Source organism: Brassica rapa, chromosome A06, assembly GCF_000309985.2.
Source record: "Brassica rapa cultivar Chiifu-401-42 chromosome A06, CAAS_Brap_v3.01, whole genome shotgun sequence".
NCBI classification, from domain to species: domain Eukaryota; kingdom Viridiplantae; phylum Streptophyta; class Magnoliopsida; order Brassicales; family Brassicaceae; genus Brassica; species Brassica rapa.
In genome coordinates this window covers 22177880-22200370 of record NC_024800.2, presented here as the reverse complement: position 1 = coordinate 22200370, position 22491 = coordinate 22177880, and the positions used below count along the sequence as shown (strand labels likewise).

Here is a 22491-nt window from a genome sequence, read left to right as displayed (position 1 = left end):
CCCCTCAAAGATTCCTCCGATCCATCGAAAAAACCAAAACGTCATCGGCAAAACTCAAATGTGTTATGAGAGGAGCTTCACACGACGGGTAAGGTTTGAACCGGTTATTTCGAGCTCCCTGATCCAACATTTTGGACAACACGTCCATCGCTAGGACAAAGAGCAGAGATGAGACTGGATCACCCTGTCTAAGTCCCTTTTTTCCTTGGAAATATCCGTGAAGCTCTCCATTAACCACCACGCTAAAGGAGGTTGTAGTAATACACTCCTTTATCCATCCAATTAACTCATCAGGAAGCTCATAAGCTTTGAGCAGGTTTAGCAAGAACTCCCAATTTAAGTTATCATAAGCTTTAGCTAGATCAATCTTCAGACATCCTCGAGAAACTCTTCCTTTAACATGGAAATCAGTGACTAACTCAGAAGCCAACAGAACGTTCTCACACAACAATCGGCCTTGAATAAATCCCACTTGATTCCTCTGAACCACTTCCTCAATAAAGAGCTTAATCTTCTTCTTTAAAACCCTCGCAATCACCTTATAAATGGTGGAGCACAAAGATATTGGTCTGAAAAGGGTCAACTTATCAGCTCCAATGATTTTTGGAATTAAGGCTATGGCTGTGGCATTGAATTTCCTCAACATTCTACCGCCCACAAAAAACTCTTTCACAGCTGCTAAAACTTCACTGCCTACGACATTCCAGGCTTCCCAGAAGAACTCTGCGGGAAACCCATCAGGCCCCAGCGCCTTACTCTTGGGCATAGACATTAGCGTTGTTGTGATTTCCTCAGCATTGGGTAGACGGCACAGACTCTCTTTCAACTCTTCTGGGCAACGATATCTCATCAGAATCTGGAGATCATTCACTGAAGGAGGAGATGTACTGAGAGAGACTGAACCAAGAAGATGATGGAAATAAGAGACTACCATATCTTTAACCTGAGCTTTGTTGGTGACCTTTATCCCTGCCTCATCTATTAAGAATCTGATCGCATTCCTTGCTTGATGAGCGAGAGCCGCTTTAAAGAAGAACTTAGTATTCGGATCACCATCCTTTAACCATCTGATCCTTGACTTAATCTTGAAAAAAATCTGCAGCGCTGAATCAAGGAACTTCCACTTTTTCCGGGCTACAAACTCTCTTCTAAAGAGAGACTCCGTCGGGTTCACCAGCATTTCACTCTGAATATCCTGAAGTTCTTCCATAGCAAGCTTAGTCTTTTGCTGAATGTTACCAAATCCAACTCTATGAAGCCTCCTACAGACTTGTTTGACTGCTTTCAATCTCTGACCCAAAGAGAACAGCTCTGAACCAACAGCAATCTCCTTTTGCCAAGCAGCTAGAACCTGATCTAGAAACTGAGGGTGAGTAGATAAGAATGAGAAATACTTGAAACTGATCTTTCGGCTTTCAGACACCGTGAGAAGATCCACCACACATGGCGCATGATCTGATTCTCCTGGAGCTTCAAACTGAGCCACTACATCTGGAAATGTCTCCCTCCAAGTTTCATTCCCTACCGCTCTGTCTAGCTTTCGAATGATTGGATCATCTGGCCTATTGTTGGACCAAGTAAAATAGATACCCCTCGATTCAAGATCTTCTAACTCAGACTGTACTAGACAATCCCGCAGCTCATCCATACCTCGGACCGGTAAGTCATAAGGAAGAATGGAGAAGTGCTCTGTTGCATTAAGAATCTGATTAAAATCCCCGAGAATAAGCAGCGGTCTGTCCTTGACCAGGTGATGACTCGATAAGCTTAATATCTCCTCCCACAACCTTCTTCTCTGACCCTCCGTATTATAGGCATAGACAAAACCCACTGTTAGCGACACCTGCGTAGTCGGATAAAAGACGCCACAGACCATCATTTGTTCTGACTTCTTGAACACCACCACTGATAACGACTGCTCCCAGACAATCCAAATCCTGCCACCCTCCACCTCTGAGTAATTACTAGCATAACTCCACCCTCGAAATAAATCTTGCATCAATGCAGCTGAATTTTTTTCTGCTACATGAGTCTCAACAAAAGCACCTACTGAGTACCCCAAATTATTTAACCAACTTCTAATAGTATTCTGCCGACCACTACTATTTAACCCCCTAACATTCCAAGAAAAAATCTTCATATTTACAGGGTAGAAGACCGACTTGCGGTTAGAGAGGAATTTTTCTCCCCGAGGAAGATCCCCAGGTCCGAACCGAGGAGGCCTCCTTGTAAGGTTGTTCCATGAGAGATGAACGCCATAACTCCTGCCTAATGGCTTTGCGGACAGCCTTTGGATGTTTGAACCACATTCGTTCATCCTCTTCAGGGTCACCACCAGGAGGAGAATCCGGTTCAGACACCTTCTCTTCTGCCTTACCTTGTTGCAGATCCTCCTCAAGACCCACTGCATCAGTGTCTTCTGGAGGTACTGCATCGATCTCTTTCGTACTACTCATAGCCAGGGAAAGCGTCTGTGACTCAGGGCTTATATCCCCCTTTTTTTGACTCCCTTCTTGGACATCCTGAGTTTGCTCAATCTCTGACAATGGCGGTGTACTTTGCGCACGAGACCGTGATCTACCCCTCCGTTTGGACTTCTTTTTTCTTTCCTTTGATTCAGAAAGATCACTCTTCTCTGGCAAAGACTCACTGCTAGCTTGGATAGCATCTTCCGAACTGGAGTTCAGACTGATCTTCGTCGAGGTAGAAGCCATCCTCTCTTGAGTTTGGTTCGGAATTATTGCTTTCTTCTTCTTAATGTGTGGCTTAGTACAGCGATTGATCAAATGGCCGTACTTCTCACAGTTGAGACACTTAGGGGGAAGACTAGGATATTCAACCATAATCCGAACAGCATTTCCTTGCACATCTCGTACTTCAACTAGTTTGGGAGGATCCTGATCTAGAGTTATCTCAATCTTCACCTTCGTGTCACCAAAGTGGTAAGGATCCAATCTAGACTTCTCTGTATGGAGTGGTTCACCAATCGCACTAGCCATCACGCTAATGCCGTCAAGAGAATACAGTTGCGGCGGGACATTCTTCATAACAGCCCACGTAGGAGCAGTTTTGAGTTCATGTTCCTGAAGACTGCCCTCTGAAGACCAATGGTACACCGAGAATGCACAATGATCCACCTGCCAGTACCCCACTCGCAATACCCATTCTCTAGTTTGAATCGACGGAATGAAAATGAGACAACTAGTCGGAGATATTGTTCGAACGGTGATGTTTCCGAACTTTCCCCAAACTGGATTGAGGTCGGCAATGATTTTTGCTGGGTGAGGTCGGCGTCCATGGAAATGAACAACAATATGGTCTTTCCACATTTCTGAGGCTTGGAGTAAGACGGCTGGGGGCGCTTGCACGACCGGTGTACCATCTTCGAGATAGGTGGGATCTGAGATCTTCCTAAGGTTTCTGAGAGACGCTTTAAACCTTTCGGCGTACGTCGGAGCTGAGGAAGAGGGAATCGCGGCCGGCGTAGAAGCAATCTGGAGCTTAACTTCGATTTGAGAGTCAAACGCCTTGGCTTCTTTATCCGAAATTGCGAGAGGGTTTCGAGAAGAGATGACCTTAGCGTAAGGAATCATTTTTCGGTAAGAAGAGGGGAGGGAGGAGGTTCTCGTCCTCGGGCGTGAGGCCTGTTGACGGCGGCGACGAGAAAAACCTAATCGCACATAGAGTCGCAAGGAGAGAGAAAAAACGCGTTCTTTAATTGAATCTTCAGGAAAAATAATTAAACATGACTGGTGTATACCTTGATTTGTATTATTTTTGTTCTTTTTAGATAAACAACAAAAATGTACATCTTACTACCATAACTTATTTGGATCGAAGATCGTAGCACATCATGACATTAGTAAATTATTTCTCTTCAATGCTTGTTTTTGGAAAAATAATAATTAACTAATTGGCAGTTTTGCCTCAAATTGACTTAAACCCTGGATTTAAGAAAATGGGTGAAAAACTTGAAGCACATGGAACTTGTTCCTGAGCAAATAAAACCAAGTAGCGTTTCATCAACAACGATTCAGAAAGTATGTATAATCATAATACGAACAAGGATATAGAAGCAGTGATTAAAGTATATATGCGAAAGCAACATCACAAAAAGACATCACATATTGCCTTCAAATCTATATTTAATTTAAAATTTTACCAAAGAAGTATATATGTGAATGAGATCAAATGGTTCATTACTTAGATTATTATAAAATATAGAATAGATGTTTGGTTTAGAAAATGACAAAAATTGCAACAAAATAATTGGCAAGTCAAAAACAAATCATCATACTCTCTCTCTTTTACTTTATTTGTCGTTTTAGATTTATGCACATAGATTAAGAAAATATTTAATTTTTCATATTTGCAAAATAAAAATATCATTATCTATACACCTAACAATATTTTAACCAATAAAAAAATAAAATTAAGAATATTGTTATTAAATTTTGCATTGAAAACATTTAAAATGGAGCAAACTATAAATAATACGAAATGGAAGAAGTATTAGTTTGATTATTATTTGGATTTTGGAATATCAACTGTGCCCAGTGTGTGTTTTATTCAGGCCCATGAATTTCACGTCAAGTCTCGCTGTTGGGGCAATGGCAGCAGTAAATCACATGGCCATTTGTTATTACGCTAAATCCAAGGGTTTATGATGCTATTTGGATATGATTTGCAGCTAACAGTAATTATATGTGGGTTTACTTTTGATATTCCACAACAATATTCCACTAGATTTTACTTTATCCATTGTTGGAAGGGAATATATCATTTGTTTAATCAAGATAGTCAAGTCCCAAAATTGTTAGATTAATAAATAAATATCTACATATATGAATAAATTAATATTAAACCATAGGATGGATACGGATTGATGTGAAATAATAGCAGTGGATATAAAATTGTGGGATTGAAATTGTTTAGTCAACTTTTATTCTATCAAATTATACCACAAGCAAATTAGATCACTACAAATGTACCTAAACAAGCAAAGTCATACTTCAAACCTTTACTTTAAGGCTTTGAGCTGTGCAATAATACATGAAAAAATATTTTGCTGAAGCAAACTTAGACAGTAAAAATTAATTGATTGAGAGTAAAGTTCAATCTTATTTTTAAGGTCAGTACATGTTTCAAAGCTTTTACTTCGAGTTTGAGTTGTGCCATGAGAATATTTTGGTGGAGTTGTAGGAGACTTCACAACTTGACATGAAAATTCTGGATTGTCAACTTGCGTAACTTTCTCCCTTGTGATATTATTACTAAGTAAAGTAATCTTGCACTTCCAAAACATTGGACCCATTTAAACATTTTTTGAGAAAAAGTTAAACATACTTATGGTCATGGATATCGATATGTACATTGGCTTACACTAATATATATATTGTATAACATCAGTCAGCAATGCATACTATTATTAATCAAAAATATACATATCAAACTTTCTAAAAAAATCTGGAAGTATTTATGTTTAAATTGGATATTTATATTCTAACCTCAGATTGATTACCATTTATTCATTTAACTATTACTATTTTATGACCGTTTACTTGTTTTGTGTCACCAATATACATCATGGAAACTTTATCTTGAATAACAATGCATGAACAACAAAACACAAATCACATTTTTAAGATCACTAGTTATTTTTAACTACGATTTTAAGTTTTTTTGTATCCTAATGGATTTTGACTGTGATATGTCATGTTGATTAATGTTTTAGCTAATATTAGTGACAATGACTAGTACAATTTAACGGCTAACTGAGTTTTGTTAATTGCATATTCAGCTACGTTCATCTATTCGAAATACTATAATCCAATAAAACATTAAATCTAATTATTGTTCGAGTATTCCGCCTCACATTTAACCAATTCATATTTTCCACTATTTTTACCGCTTTTAATCATATTCTCAGTAACCATAAAAAACTCATATAGATTAAATACTAAGTATAGTTGACTCAACTAAAAATAACTATATACAAAGTTTATAAATCACATAATTAAATATTATTTGAGATGAAATTAATATTACATTTATGGTCTCAAGCCTCAAAAAAAATTTGGGCTTTTGCCTAAATCCTCCTGATAATAAAAACGACACTCATACTTAAATTTTTAAAAACTAAAGATAATTTTAAAAGAAATCATAGAATCTTCTGAATTGGAAATCATGTGCAAATGATCCATTTAGATCGTATGAATAAAAGGAACACTCTTGTCTATAACTATTCTATTTTCCACCAACGCAAAAGCATCTAAATTTACTCTCTCCTTTAACTGATTAGTAAACAACCTGTTGGTTATGCCAAGGGGTCATCTCTTGTTGATCACGACTCCATCACGTAAAGCATAAACATATTATATATATATATGTGTGTGTGTTTGTGTGTGATGATTTATATTGAAAATATTATGCACATATATACACATTACTGGTATTGATAGTTGTATCATGTGAACCCGAAAGCGATTGATGTACGCAACCCTTAGATAGATAGACATGAGTTATTGATTTATGCTTGCCGGAGAGATTCGCTTCCACCTATGTGGGAGAGGCTTATACATTTACTGTGAAGCCAGAGAATATATTTGTTTATGCATATAACAAAAAGTCATAAAATTATTCGAAATCTGGTTGTGAATCAAACTTAGATACGAATATTTCTGTCTGTAATGATCTATCGATCTGTTTATATGACTTTGTGAGACATCCAAGAATCATATCTTGCTTGTCTTCTTTATTTAATTTATATATTTATCTTGTTTTTTATTCTTTTTTTGTTGATCTAAAGTGAACATGTAGTAGTAGTCTATACGCCCCTTTAGGTATCTGTGTATGCACATATTTGTTTATACAATCATGAAAATAGTTTATAAAAAAGTAACGGTAAAAAGTTGGAGGATGCTTAATAAATTATACAATATGAAAGTCAAGGTCACTATTGATATAACAAAAGACACCAGCTTTGAATTGTGTTACTCATTGGTGAGAAAACTAAGTCAGGTTGGATCGCGAAGAAGAATAGAGTTACCTCTGTAACAAATACCATCAAACACTCTTCGAATTTAGACAATACGACTTCAAGCCATGTTCAATATATGAAACTATGTCGATGCTAAAATGTAAGAAACAACTTCTGTTCATATAATAATATGACATGATACGTAAATAAAATATAACAAGTTATAACGTGAGCTAACTTTGCTTATTTTGTAGAGAACATAAGTATTCATTAAAAACATGATAATGATCGAAACAATTATTGTTGTTTCTACAAATTTTACATATGTACTTTTTAAACTATACATCTCTATAGAGTAACCAAAAACAAAACTAAAACAGAAAGAGACTGCTAATTAAGCCCAAAACCTTTTTCCTATCTGGCCTTCACATTTAATATACACAAGAGCCACTCAATATACTAATAAAATAATTTAACAGAAGTACTGTTCCAGATACTCTTAATCTCTGCAAGGTTGCCGGCCGTTTGGAAATAAATGAATCCATACCATTTGCATAAGATTCTTTTTGTACTATCCGACAATGTAGGTGCCGCCATCTGCACAGTTCAAACAAATAACTTTCTGTCAGTTTCCAAGCTATATACATACGTGTGTTGCACGAATAAAGAAGTAACTAACTGTAAGTCCGTAACCATAGGATCTATATCCCTTCAAGTTGTAATGGGTTAAGCCAATACTGAAACAAATTAGAAAGTAATGAAAAGTGTGTTTAAAGAACCAATGTCGAGTTGGCAAATGGTAAAGGGAGTGCTAATAGCCGCCTTCTGCTGCTCAGGTTCAATCTATGACTATTTACAATGTTTGGTTCCAGCAAAAAGGTGATGCTGGAGCTAGAAATATTTTTCACCCTGAAACCATCTTTCTTCTTACCAAAAAAAAAAGGTGTGTTTAAAGAGTTGACGTAACAAACTATTCCGGTGATTCTTCTTCCGACTCCGAGTCACTCATCTGGAACAGAGCTTCGAGTTCGAGAGACTAATCATCTGTGATTCGCCTTAGAAACCCTAACTCGACGAATGGATCAAGAAGAACGGTTGGTACGGGAAACCGGCGCACCCTCGTTCGGTTTACGTCCATTTCCAATTATAATTGGGCTGGTTCATGGATTGGATTTTTAAATATTTTAATTGATTAGGCTTACTCAATTTAGCCCAAGTAAAATTTTCCTTTTAACTGAATTTACCCAAGTAAAATTTTCCTTCTTTATTATCGAGCTATTTGATTGTGATTTGTGAATGCGAAAGATTCTCTGTAACTTTCGAAAATGATTTAGGCAAATCAATTGTTAGTAACCACAAAATTCAAAATTATTTTGCTTCCAGATCAGTTCGATTAGCCGATGCATTTATTATGATTTTAAAACTTATTTTTTCTGGTGATCCGTTATTATTTAATTATTTCGATTATAAGATTTCGATCATGCAACAAATCTTCACCGCGATAGTTTGTTGCTAATGGCGACAAATTATAATATTTACTTGTCGCTAAAATGGCAAATCTATATAGCTCTATATATTGCGATGAATCTTATGTTTTCATATATATCCGTTGGTGGTACATCATCATTAGTCTCTGGCTATTTAATATGGTTACGTAGTTTTTCGTCATATATAATGATTGTCTTGTTGCTATATTTTTTTTTAATAAGTTAAAGAATTACAGAGTCACCCGGCCACCCCTTGATCTCATATATATATGAATAGAAACTATAAATTATTGTTATAGTTTATCTATAATATTTTTCATCATCTTTTTCAATGTTTTGTTTACGCCTAAGCTGTTTCCCCGGAGATGATGCATTGATGCATCTAGGGTAGGGCTGTTCAATATGGTAAAACCGAACCGTACCAAACCGAACCAAAATAGATAATATGGTTTGGTTTTGGTATATACCATATAAACCGAATAGATATAATTTTATAAAAACCGTAGGATTTGGATATAGTTTGGTATATAACCGATTAAACCGAATAAACCGAACAAAACCGATTAAAAATATAAACATGTAAATATGTATCTATTTTATAACAATACATGAAAATCTATTTGTTACATAAGTTAAATTTGTGTTAATAACTATTACCATAATTTTATAGTAATTAAAAAACTTAATTTGTAAATCACTTGAACTATAACTAAATAACAATACATCGCAATTCAGACATCTAATTTTTTAAGTCTTATTTTGATCTTTTTGCTTTATTTTAGTGTTCACTAAATTAATATGAAGATTATAAATTTGATGGACAATAATTAATGGAAAATTTTCAATTGAAAAAGCATGACTTTAATGAACACTAAATATGGAAGAGTGGAAAAACTTTTCTTTCATGTTTCTGTTTTGTTTCATATTTTTATTTTTAAAATTTCAAGCTTTGATTTTAGTTATAGATTTGATTATTTTATTTGATGGTAGAAACATTTTTACTTTTTTGTTCATTTATTTGAACATGTAATATATTTTTAATAAATGACGATGTTGACAATATGACTCTAAAATTCATATAATATGATCTCAAACAAAATAATTATGTTTTTTGGTATAAAACTGAATAAACCGAAAACCGACGGTATATAAACCGAACCGAACCAAAGTAAATATGGATTTAGAATGGTAGTTATATTTTACTAACCGAAATACCGAAAACCGAGAAAAACCGAACCAAAACCGAACCGATATCCGGATCTCAGCTCTAATTCATAAAGAAAATTGTCTCTAGATACAATATCACATTACAAAGTGAGATAAGTTATTCGCCTCTTATTAAACAAGAAATTAAGCGAAGTCAAGAATCATATTACAAATACACATAAGAACGAAAATGACATGTTGCAAACAAGTTTTCTAAACCAAGTTACTAAAACTGAAGTTACAAAAAAAAAAAAGTTACTAAAACTGAAAATAATGATAACGTAATAAAACTATATTGAAATTATAGAAAAGTAATATATAATGTTGAAGGTCTAAATTGTATTATTATATTTAACCAAAGAAAAAATGATATCGATGTTATGATTTTTGTTGTAAATTTTACTTAAGTACTCCCTCCGTTCCTTAAAGTTATATATACTAGATTTTTCACATATTTAATAAAACACATTAAATTTGTATAGTTTTTTGTGTTTATTTTTTTTCTATAATTTTAAGTCAATAAAAATTTAATTAGTGCAATTAAGTTTTTTAAAGTTAGTAATTATTTAATAAAACATGCATTGAAAATATAAAAAATTGATTTTCTTGAAACAAAATTTGTTTTTAGAATATATAATTTTAAGGAATATAAGGAGTATAATTCTAGTTAGTGATAAAGTAGAAAGTTCAGTTCCCAAGTAATTCTCATTAATCTATACATTTCTCTAATTTTTTTTTCTAAAAATAACAAAATATTTATTTTCCATTTCTTTTAGTCGATATATATATATAGAAAGATAGGATCGGATAGGATGTCAACATCATAGTATCGAGAAGAAATCTATCTGTTATTTTCAATTAATGTTCATTGAACATCAACTTCCCTTTGTCCCTTGTATGATCACCCTTGTACTTTGAATAAGTTACTTCCTTTTTCCATTACATGCTCATAATATTTTTCTAAGACTGTAATTTGTCTTTGCATTATATAAAACGGTTTGGTTTTATAAAATTAGTTTTTTTTTTACCTTAGTCAATTGCTTTGTAATAGTACCTTATATGCATCATCCAATTTTTAGGTTTAAACCCGCATAATTCATATTATTGTCTTTGTTTTTACTTAACAGGACAAATTTAATAGCATTGGCATATATAAAATAAAGATATATCTTTGTTTTTACTAAACGCACCAAATTTTATTAAACTGGCAGAAATAAGTATGTCCGCAAAACAATATTTTTATTGAAAACTTTTACTTCTCTCTGTTCCTAAAAGATTTTTATTCTAGTTTTTTCATACATTTTAGTTAAACACATTAAATTTGCATAATTTTTTGTGTTTATTTTCTTTCTATAATTTTAAGCTAATAAAAAAATCAATTAGTGCAATTAAGATTTTAAAATTTGCAATTAGTTAATAAACATGCATTGAAAATGTAAAAAAATGAATCTTTTAAAAACAAATTTTTTTTTTACAATATGTCTTTTTAAGAAACGGAGGAAGTATGTGTTATCAAAATGTTACTGATAAATTCTAGCTACACATGTCAGTTGCGTCTTTGATATTAAATCTTGAAGAATATTTCTCATTCTTCCACTAAAAGAGTTCGAGATGATTTTGGTTAGTTACAAAGACCAATATAGTACTTATATCTGTATACTAGATTTTGATCCGCGCTTTGAAAGCGCGGGATTATTTTGTTTACAAAACTTAGTTTATTATAAACTATAATTTCTATCTAAAATTATATATTTTAAGTTTTATTTAAATAAGCGTTGGCATGTCTCTCATTTGTTTTAGATTATTTTAAAAGTTAAAAACTGAAACGGAGTAATACATCGTCTATGTCTTGCTTTGGTCAAATTTTATTTTTATAATTTTTTTTGTCATAAATGATAGAGCTAGGCAACATATCAGGACCCAAAGAACTGAATCAAACCCGATCCGAAGAGTAGTACCGAACTTAAACCAAAATTGATTAATACATGATTGGGTATACAATTTAATATAGGAAGAACCAGATTCAAACCCGACTCGAACAAAATATTTCGGGAACCATAAAATGCTCAAAACACCGGAAATATCTAAAAACTTGTTTTCCATCATAATTTCCAAATAAATCCAGTTTTATTTTAATTTTATATATTTACTTTTACATTATTTAAATTTATATGTTTTATATTATTTCAGTTTCGGGTTTTTAGAATTTAAGGTACATTTTAATTTTTCAATTGTTTACATAATTTAAATGGATACCCAAACCAAACCCGTAATGTTTAGAATAGGGTTTAAATCTATAAGCCTAAAAATCTGAAATCCGAATAGACTCAAATCAAAACCAAACGGATCCTGATTAAGATATATAAGATTATGTGTTTTATTTATTTAATAATAATATAAGATTATATTTTTAGTTTTTCTCCTAGAATATTTAAATGTTTATTTGGGTTTATATAGAAACCGTTTTTAACAAAAATCAATACCAAATATATGCAACTATATATACCGGGTTTGCTGACATATTATATAATATAAACGTGTTTTAATCATTTTTTAAATAATTTAAAATTTTGTGCTATAATCATTTTTAAATAAGAATATGAGGATATAATTATTTTAGATGTTAGTGCCCAAACATATTCATTCAATAATAATGAACATCAAAAATATTCATACCTATGTATTGTTATGAAATCCTCGTTTATAGTAACAACTATAGATTCGGTAGAATCAGGTCATTAATGGCCAAAGATATGATCATTGATTTATTTACGGTTGGTGACATTTAAATATATTGATTAAATCTTTCTTTAAGCTAGATTTTAGGTTATTTATTTATTTATACTAATTAATATAGTAATGGCATTTCATTGTAAATAACTCAAAAACTAATGGCAGAATCCTAGTAGGGATTCTGCTTTAATAGTATAGATATGATATTTCTTTTAGCATCTCTCTTTTTCTAATTAAGAAAACATCCATCTTAATAAATTTGGCATCAAAAGCTTCCTGAGTTGAAAACTGTATCGGAGTGTTAATCAAATTTTCCCGAATAAACCATAAATTTTGGTAAGCAAAGATATTATAACATTCCACTGGACCACAAGTAGTTTTCGGGTTGGCTTTTTAATTTCGATTTCTTGAAAGCTAGAATTAGGAAAATATTTAATTCCTACAAATCTATTTCAGTAACATGCAAGCAGCATGGTCGAAATCTATCGAATTCGAAGATGTATCATGTAATGGGCGTATTAACATACTTGACATTTTTCTCTTTTGATTTGATCTAATTTCTAACCAGCCCGATAAAATATCAAACGTTTGAAAAAAAAAAATACATATATAAGAACATGAAGCTTTTTAATTAATTAAACCGGGCTATATATGCAACATTAGGTAAGGTACGCCTTGATAAATCGTATCCAAAACTGTATATAAATAATAGAATCCGACAATCAAGCAGGAATGCAGAATGACCATACCACTGGACCACTACAAATTGAAGAATCCTAGTTAATGTTCCAGTCATCGTTATCATATGGCATCACCTATTTTCACAGAATTTTTTTTGTAAATACAAAATAATATTACACAAAAAGTCAACATCCTCGGCTCGTTACATCATGCAACATCATAGACAACATCATAATATATAGTACTGTATTTATATATTATATTTGCCTTTTATTCTTCTGATCTTAGATCGAAATCTAAATAAATCATATAGTCTGTAAATTTTTAATATATTCTAAATTAAGTAAATGTTGATTGTTGTCTTATTATTTTTCAAGGCATTTGTTGGAGAGAAGATCCCACATTAAAAATAGGTAACCGATTTGAGTAATATATAAAGAAGTTATGTTATTCCATTTACCGCCAATTAGTTTTAAATTAAAAATCCAAAAAACTTATCATGGTATCAGAGCGGGTCCACGGCATGACCTTTTAATCTGACCCGGAAAATGGTTCAAGCATCCCATAAATTAATGGCACAAGAAAGACTTAATTTCTTCGAGATAGCTAGAAAAAGAGCATTATCTTAGAGCGGTACGATAAATTCTGCGAGATTTATGATCATATGTATCATTATCTTAAAAGAATGTGTTGGAGAGAAGATTCTATATTGAAAATATGTAAGAGATTTGAATAATATATAAGAGACTTTAATTTGGTCATTCTACTTACCGCCAATTAGTTTTAAGTTTAAAGTCTAAAAAACTTATCAATACAAGAGTATTTTAACGAGGCAAAAAAACTCGAAAATTTCTTAAACGAAAAAGAAAAAAATTAAAGAATTTAAATCTTAATGATGACATATTAGATATTGCGTATCTACTAGTAAATTAATATGTATATGTTCACTACACAAGAAAGCTCGTTAAGGGTATCTTCAACCTTACTCTATTGTCCATTCTAAAATAGAATTTAAAATAAAAATGCTCTAATGGTATTCTATTTCTCACTCTATAATAGAATGGTTTATTCTAGATATAGAATAATTTTTTTTTTGTTCATAACTCTATTTTCTATTCTAAAATAGAGTATTATTAAAACAAACTCAAACTCTATTATAAAGTTACTCTATTTTAAAGTAAAAAATAATGTAAACTATCGGAGATTGTGTAAGAAAATATGTCTATGTTGAACTTTGAAATCTTATTGCATTTTAATCTAGATGCAATTAAAGGGAGGGAGACATACGGCCCTTACATGATTTGATCATACCCCCTTTTAACATAGTTGTTTATTTTCATCCTTAAAGACCAATTATATGTGCACGCAAGAAACTCGCCCTTCTGTGTCTGTATAACATTATAGACTATCAAGCGATATTATTTTGAAAACAAATTGCAATACTATCACGTTCGTCACCCAACTGCCTGTCATAAATTTGAGTTTGTGCCTTCTGATTTTCACATAATGTTCCAAACTAGTGACGCTGGACTGGCCCTAGCTGGGTATCTTTGATTAATGTAATATGTATCTGTCACACGTTATATGTAATTTACATTATTATTCGTAAGACCCAAATAAAATACTCCAAGTTGCACTTAAATAAATAGTTTCGTGTGCGACTGCATACACATAATTATATTATTTCTCGGTTCGACCCAAAAAAAGAAAATTTTTAATTTCAAAATTAAACTTATCAAATCAAAATGAAAATACAATAAAATGTCTGTAATCGAAACTGATATGCATAATACATCAACTCAATAAGAATCATATATAGCCATAAAACCTAGCACAAACAACAAAGTCCACCGTTTAAAGTGTTCATACTATTTGAAGAGACTGCAATAATTAATAATCAGGAAACAAATTCAATGAATGTTCCCTTAAGGGTATGTTCAGTCCTTCCTTACATTTAGGTTGGAACTTGTATACTGAGAAATATAAATATGATTTACGCTTTACAATTATCATTAAAAACTGTTTCCTGACTAAAGGAGATTCGGATATACAGCTAGGTTTGTTATCAATATCACTAGTTACTTTGTTTAACAACCTTAACTATAACTAGCTCTTGTAAAAACCTTAACTATAACTAATTATCGATCGAAAAAAAAAATTCATTTCTTAAATTTATGATTATATCTAAGTCAAAAACATGTTTTGTATAGCATCACTTTTTGAGATTTTACTAGCTATACCACCATAAATAGACCACCATATTGTAACTCTTTCATTATTATTTTGTAGATCCACGTACTTCACTATCTGACCATCAAACGTGCTAATTCAACTGGAATAGTTTAGTTTAATATGTGTGACAAAAAAAACTTTAATACTATTTGTTAGTGGTTTGTAATCTAACGTAGAGCACCTCACATGTAACAGTAGCTCTGGCCATTGATGCGTCGAAGTTGACCAAAAATTTTGATTCTCTTAATAATTATGACAATAATGATGTTATGAGTTAATCTAACTTAAACCAAAAGACAATCTTTCTATATATTTCTGGAATTTTTGTAAGTGATATCTAAACTTATAATTCGATCATTATCCCAACCTACATTCTTCTTCTTCTTCTTTTTTGAGAAAAGACAATTGTACTCCGCATTAATTACAACAGACACACAGTAAGAGGGACCAAGAGATGGGAATATAGAGTGCACGAGATTCCATATTGTTCATGTTTAAATTACATACGTAACAGTTTAAGAGTTATATGCAACAGTACCGCGCGCATAAGTTAAAAAAAAATAACAGTACCGCATATGCAGAACGGACCACTAATTATTCCTCAAAAACCAAAGTACAACTCTCTACTTCATCCCATCTATGTGTATGTAAGTTAGTGTAAGGACCGAGGGCTAAAATAATTGCATAGGCTATGGATAGACACATGGGCTACAGCATACATTTGTGAATATTACAATTATTTCATCAAAAGTAAAATACTCCTCAGCTATATATGTATATCATTATAATTATTTAAAACTTCGTTGGTGAAAAGAAAAGTGGTCTGCTATATATAGCCAAAGACTAGCAAGAAAATAGAAGTTGTGAGTTTAGAAGCTACTGCAAATTACAAAAAAAAATGGAGAGTCTGATGATGATGGAAACGGCCAAGACCATTTGGTGGATAATAGTTATAGGAGCGCTAGGTTTAGGGTTTCGTATATACAGCAAAGCCATGACGGAGCAATGGAGGATGCGGAGGAGGCTGACGATGCAAGGTGTGAAGGGTCCTCCGCCGTCGCTATTTCGCGGAAACGTGCCGGAGATGCAAAGAATTCAATCACAAACAATGATCAATAAACACTACTCTGGTGATAATATCATCGCACATGACTACACTTCTTCTCTCTTCCCCTATCTCGATCATTGGCGAAAACAATACGGTATGCTTACTTTTTTTTGGTTCAAAAGGCTATAATAATATAGTCTATAGTTTTAATTCGAGGCGGATTAGTCCTTTCGGATTACATAAAACTTTTTTTTTCTGGACGGATGAAGCAAACAGAAACAAACTAATACATATCTTCATAAAATCTATATGCGGTGCGGTGGTCAAGTTTTCTTCTTTTTTTTTTTTTTTTTTGGTAGACTACATCTTGTATATATTGATCGAGAATCGGAGATTTTAATCTACTTGGTTATATATAATTACGTACGCACATATAATATGTAACTGCGTAGTGGTTGATTTACATACATGCGTCTTTTTTTTCATACATATATGCATACTGATTGAGAGCTTATATATACATATATATGTATGTATATATGTGTGTGTGTGTGTCAATGTGTGTAACATATGCATGGACTGACAACTAATGCCGCAGAATTTAAAATTTGAGAAAAGCTGTCTTATTCATTAGTTAGTTTATAGAAAGCCAATAAGGTTTTTGTGATCGGGTAAACTTGATCAAAAGCTAGCAGCTTATATATTATATGATTTCCTTCTCAATGATTCATTTTATTCCTTTTTCTAGTAATAGAGATATATATCTTTTAAAATTTTAAATTTGTTAAATAGAAAAAGAAGTTGTCACTTCGCCAACACGCGTGGAACCGTATAATGTAATTTATCATCACTTCAGTTGATTTAAGAAATAACTAATCACTAGGTTAAGACCTGCGCCTTGCGCGGGATGAACATTATATATATAAATTATTTTATATATTATATGTTTATAACATATTATGAAATAATAAATATATATTGAATAATTAAAACGTCATTATCTACTACTTATATAATTAAATTGGTGCGAACATATAAATAAATTTTATAAATCAAAAAAATATTTTTCTATTTGATATGATATATAATTAAATTTAAATGACAGTAACATATATATGGTATATTTTAATATTAATATTTATTAGATGATGATTTTTGCTCATATTTTTTTTATCATTTGTATCTGTTAATATAGCACAAAGTCTAAATTAGTGATAACAAAATTTTCACTGTGGGATTAATGGTTTAAGTAATTTATATTTAAAAAAATTAAGTTGTCAATATGTTTTCAAATTTTTTATCAAAAAAATGTTCAAAATAAATTTTAAAATTAAGATATTTATGTATTTTTATATGGCATATAGTTTAATTTAAAATGATCATATATTTACATATCTTTTATTTTTGATACTTATTAAGTGAGACTTTCAACTTATATTATTTTTTAATTATTTGTATCATGTCATAACAAAAGTTTTAAATTATAGATCACAAAATGTGAATGTGAAACTTTTAACAGTTTTAGTAATTTATACTCGTTTTTAAAAATTCAAAATACAATATATAAATAATTTTTTTAATTTTTATTATATGGTTACTATGATTGTTTAATTTATTTTAATAGCTTAAAATTAAACACATATAATTATAATATACACTTATTTTTATCAAATCTTTATTATTAAAAATCATTAATTGTCATATATACTTTAGTCACATTAGGAAATTCCGTAATCTAATTTAAGGAAATAATGAAGCACATTAATAATGTATTTATTGTGGTTTAATAAAAAGCTTATTGTATTTTTAGATGGACCAACCTATTTCTCTAAAGATTCTAAGAATCATTCTAGTGATGACATGTGGCTACAAAAAAAATGTTGCAATGCTTCTCAAATAATATATAGGGGATGGATCGTCGCGGTTTTCTTTAATCCGATAAATAATTTCTTGTTTTTTGGAAATATATAACTAATTATATCTTTACATTTATTGTATATTTCTTCTAAAAATATAATTTATCGAAAATAATGATAATGAAGGGAGGGTGTACACATACTCGACGGGGATGAAGCAACACTTGTACGCAAACCACCCTGAGGTGGTGAAAGAGCTTAACCAAGCCAACACTCTTAACCTTGGCAAAGTCTCCTACGTCACCAAACGCCTTAAATCCATTCTCGGCCGTGGCGTCATCACATCTAATGGGCCTCATTGGGCCCATCAACGCCGTATCATCGCCCCTGAGTTCTTCCTCGACAAAGTCAAGGGAATGGTTGGTTTGGTGGTTGAATCGGCGATGCCAATGCTTAGCAAATGGGAAGAGATGGTTAAAAGTAGAGAAGGTGAAACATTTTGTGACATAAGAGTGGACGAAGACCTAAGAGCTGTCTCTGCTGATGTCATCTCTAGAGCTTGCTTTGGGAGCTCTTTCTCCAAAGGCAAAGAGATCTTCTCTAAGCTTAGATGTCTTCAAAAGGCCATCACTCACAATAACATCCTCTTCAGCCTCAATGGCTTCACGTATGTGGATTTATAAAACCATTTAGTTATATATTATTTATATACTTTAAGCAAATATAGTATTGTTGGTTTATTATTATGTGTGTATATGGTTGCAAGTGATATTGTGTTCGGGACTAAGAAGCATGGGAGTGGAAATATTGAGGAGCTAGAGAAGCATATCGAGTCTTTGATATGGGAAACAGTTAAGGAGAGAGAGAAAGAATGTGTGGGAGATCACAAGAAGGATCTAATGCAATTGATACTAGAAGGAGCAATGAGTAGTTGTGATGGTAGCTTGGTGGACAAGGCATCATCTTACAAAAGTTTTGTGGTGGACAATTGTAAGAGCATCTATTTTGCTGGCCATGAGACCAGTGCGGTTGCTGTTTCTTGGTGTCTTATGCTCCTTGCTCTAAACCCTTCTTGGCAAACTCGGATTCGTGATGAAGTCTTGCGTTTCTGTACGAATGGTATCCCCGACATAAATTCTATTTCCAGCCTCAAGACGGTAAGTCGAGTCTCTCGTCCTCAAAATATAGACCATTTTCAGAACCTAACATCTCTTATATAGGTGACAATGGTTATTCAAGAAACGTTGAGGTTATATCCACCAGCAGCATTTGTGTCAAGAGAAGCACTTGAGGACACAAAACTTGGAAACCTCGTGGTGCCAAAGGGAGTATGCATCTGGACATTGATCCCTACGTTGCACAGAGATCCCGAGATATGGGGAGCTGATGCAAATGAATTTAGGCCAGAGAGATTCAGTGAAGGTGTCTCTAAAGCTTGTAAATACCCTCAGTCCTTCGTTCCGTTTGGCTTAGGTACAAGGCTGTGTTTAGGAAAAAACTTTGGTATGATGGAGCTCAAGGTTCTTGTGTCTCTTATTGTGTCAAGGTTTAGTTTTACTCTATCTCCCACATACCAACACTCTCCAGTGTTTAGAATGCTTGTTGAGCCTCAACATGGTGTTGTCATTAGGGTTATTCCAAATTAAATAAGATCTTATGATATATATATATGGTGCTAGCTTGTGGCTTTAGTTTTTACTCCCTTAATAGTAACAATATTTTCTTTCATATGTGATATTGTAAATAATGATTTACAAATATTTATCGAAAAAAAACTTGTACTAAGTAGGGTTTACCAATACTCATCGTTTTCGTTTTTATAGTGGAAGTAACTTGTATTTATTGGAAAAATATTGTTTGACGGTGATGCATTTTTCTCTTTCTTAAATCTATTTATTGCTTAAATTCCTAAGCCACACTTTGGTAATAATTTGGGTGATCGGTAGTGTCTGTAGAAGCTGTGAACATCCTTTTTAATTTTTAGAACCATTTTTTAAAACAATCATACTTTTATTTTAGAAGCTTTAGACTGACTTTTAATTTTTACAGCCAATTTAAAAGCAATCATGCTATTATTTTTATGTTAGCTTTAGAAAGCATTTTTTCAGAGCTTTTATTTAGTGCTCTGAAAGAATTTCTAGAACAAAGTAAATTAAAGCCAAAGCTAAAAATTTAAAACCTAAATCTTAGAGCAAAAAATAGAAAGCCACAGCTTCATCCAATCAAACCCAAATGTTAGCTGAGTGATCAAAGTTCAAGGATGTTGTAAATCATAAACAAAATAAAGAACTCTCGATTGTTATCCTACCATTAGCACGTCCGACTCTTTTGCACTCTCTTTTCTTTTTAACACTGAAAAATTATATTTCACATTAGAAACAGATTACACAAGATCAAATCCAAAGCCCACGAGTTATACAAACCCTTCAGAGTCCAAAACCAGCGGATAAAAATCAAATCCAAACTCTTTTGCACTGTCATACAATACATCCCGAACAGTAACGATTCTACTTTATAATATTTTTTTAGAATATACTAGATTTTTTAACCGCGCTACGCGTAGATAAGATATTATATGTATTTCTCAATTCTAAAAAATAATGTATAATATTGTATTATATTATTTAAAGAATATAAAATAAGACTACATAACGTAAATATATTTTTTATATTTTCTTTGTGGAAATCATTATGTTGTTTGATTGTTGTACTTAATTCACATATTTGCATAGATATTTGTGATAGATGAATAACTATATTTTTATTATCAGTAAATAATATATATTTATTATATAATATAAGAAAAATAGAATTATTTACTTTTTAACAAACTTGTCTCATGTTGGGGACTCAGTTATAGACATATCATATTCGAATGAAACATTTTTACACTTATCAATCTTCTTAACAATCAAGAAACAAATCTGAATATCAAAACAATATCTCATACGATCTCTTTGTGGAATAACTGCTCTGAAGAAATTGAATTTATGCATAAAAAAATGACTGGAAATGGATGTGCATATGTGTTATCTAAGTCAGCTTTACAAAAAACTATTTATAGTTCATATATCATTTATGTTCATCCTATTTTTTTGTCCATCATTTCTTAAACATCTTGAAATAAGTAATGCTAATTAATAATAAACTTTTTGCTCACAAAATAAAAATCAAATTTGTCTAATTATCGCTTAATTTGTCTAACTGATATATGTATTTCTCAATTCTAAAAAAATAATGTATAATATTGTATTACATTATTTAAAGAATATAAAATATGACTACATAACATAAATATATTTTTCAAATTTTCTTTGTGGAAATCATTATGTTGTTTGATTGTTGTACTTGATTCACATATTTGCATAGATATTTGTGATAGATGAATAACTATATTTTTATTATCAGTAAATAATATATATTGATTATATAATATAAGAAAAATAAAATTATTTACTTTTTAAACAAACTTGTCTCATGTTGGGGACTCGGTTATAGACATATCATATTCGATGGAGACATTTTTACAGTTATCAATCTTCTTAACATTGAAAAAACAAATCTACATATCAAAACAATATCTCATGCGATCTATTTGTGGAATAACTACTCTGAAGAAATTGAATTTAGGCATCAAAAAGGACTGGAAATGGATGTGCAGATATGTTATCTAAGTCTGCTTCACAAAGTACTATTCATAATTCATATATCATTAATGTCCATCCTATTTTTTTTGTCCACCATTTCATAAACATCTTGAAATAACTGATGCTAATTAATAATAAACTTTTTGCTGGAAAAAGAAATCAAATTTGTCTAAGTATCGCTTAAATATTTTATTAATATGGTCTAAGAAGTTTTTAAGTGATATCATAGTTTAATTTATTAGTTTTTTTGTTAATTTTTATAGGTTTTTGTATTTAAGATTTTTTTCCATATTAAGCTTCTATTTCTTTCACAGAATTATATATATATATATATATATATATATATATATATATATATCATAAAAATTACCATCAAATCAGTTTTACTTATTTATTATTTTGTTTTAACGAAAATACACTTTTTAAATAATTTAATTTAAAATTTAATTATATATTAATTTGCTGTATTTTAACAATTTCATTGATTTAATTAATTTGCTTTGGTGGATAACTTAAAAAGTTTTCATATGAATCTGGGAAAGCAAGCTTATGTTGTTATATTATATTTAGTTTGTGTATATAGAATCTATATATAATGCTAGTGTAATAAAGAAAGAACATT

General features: G+C 31.5%; 1 protein-coding gene across 1 annotated transcript; it reads left to right on the top strand.

Moving 5' to 3' along the window:
• Positions 1–11271: 11271 nt before the first annotated feature.
• On the top strand, positions 11272–19950 carry LOC103874357 (cytochrome P450 714A1). The gene is made up of 4 exons (XM_009152770.3): positions 11272–16520; positions 18409–18889; positions 18989–19379; positions 19443–19950. Exons 1-4 carry the CDS (start codon positions 16217–16219, stop codon positions 19866–19868), a joined length of 1602 nt encoding a protein of 533 aa, XP_009151018.1. The 5' UTR covers positions 11272–16216; the 3' UTR covers positions 19869–19950.
• Positions 19951–22491: the final 2541 nt, after the last annotated feature.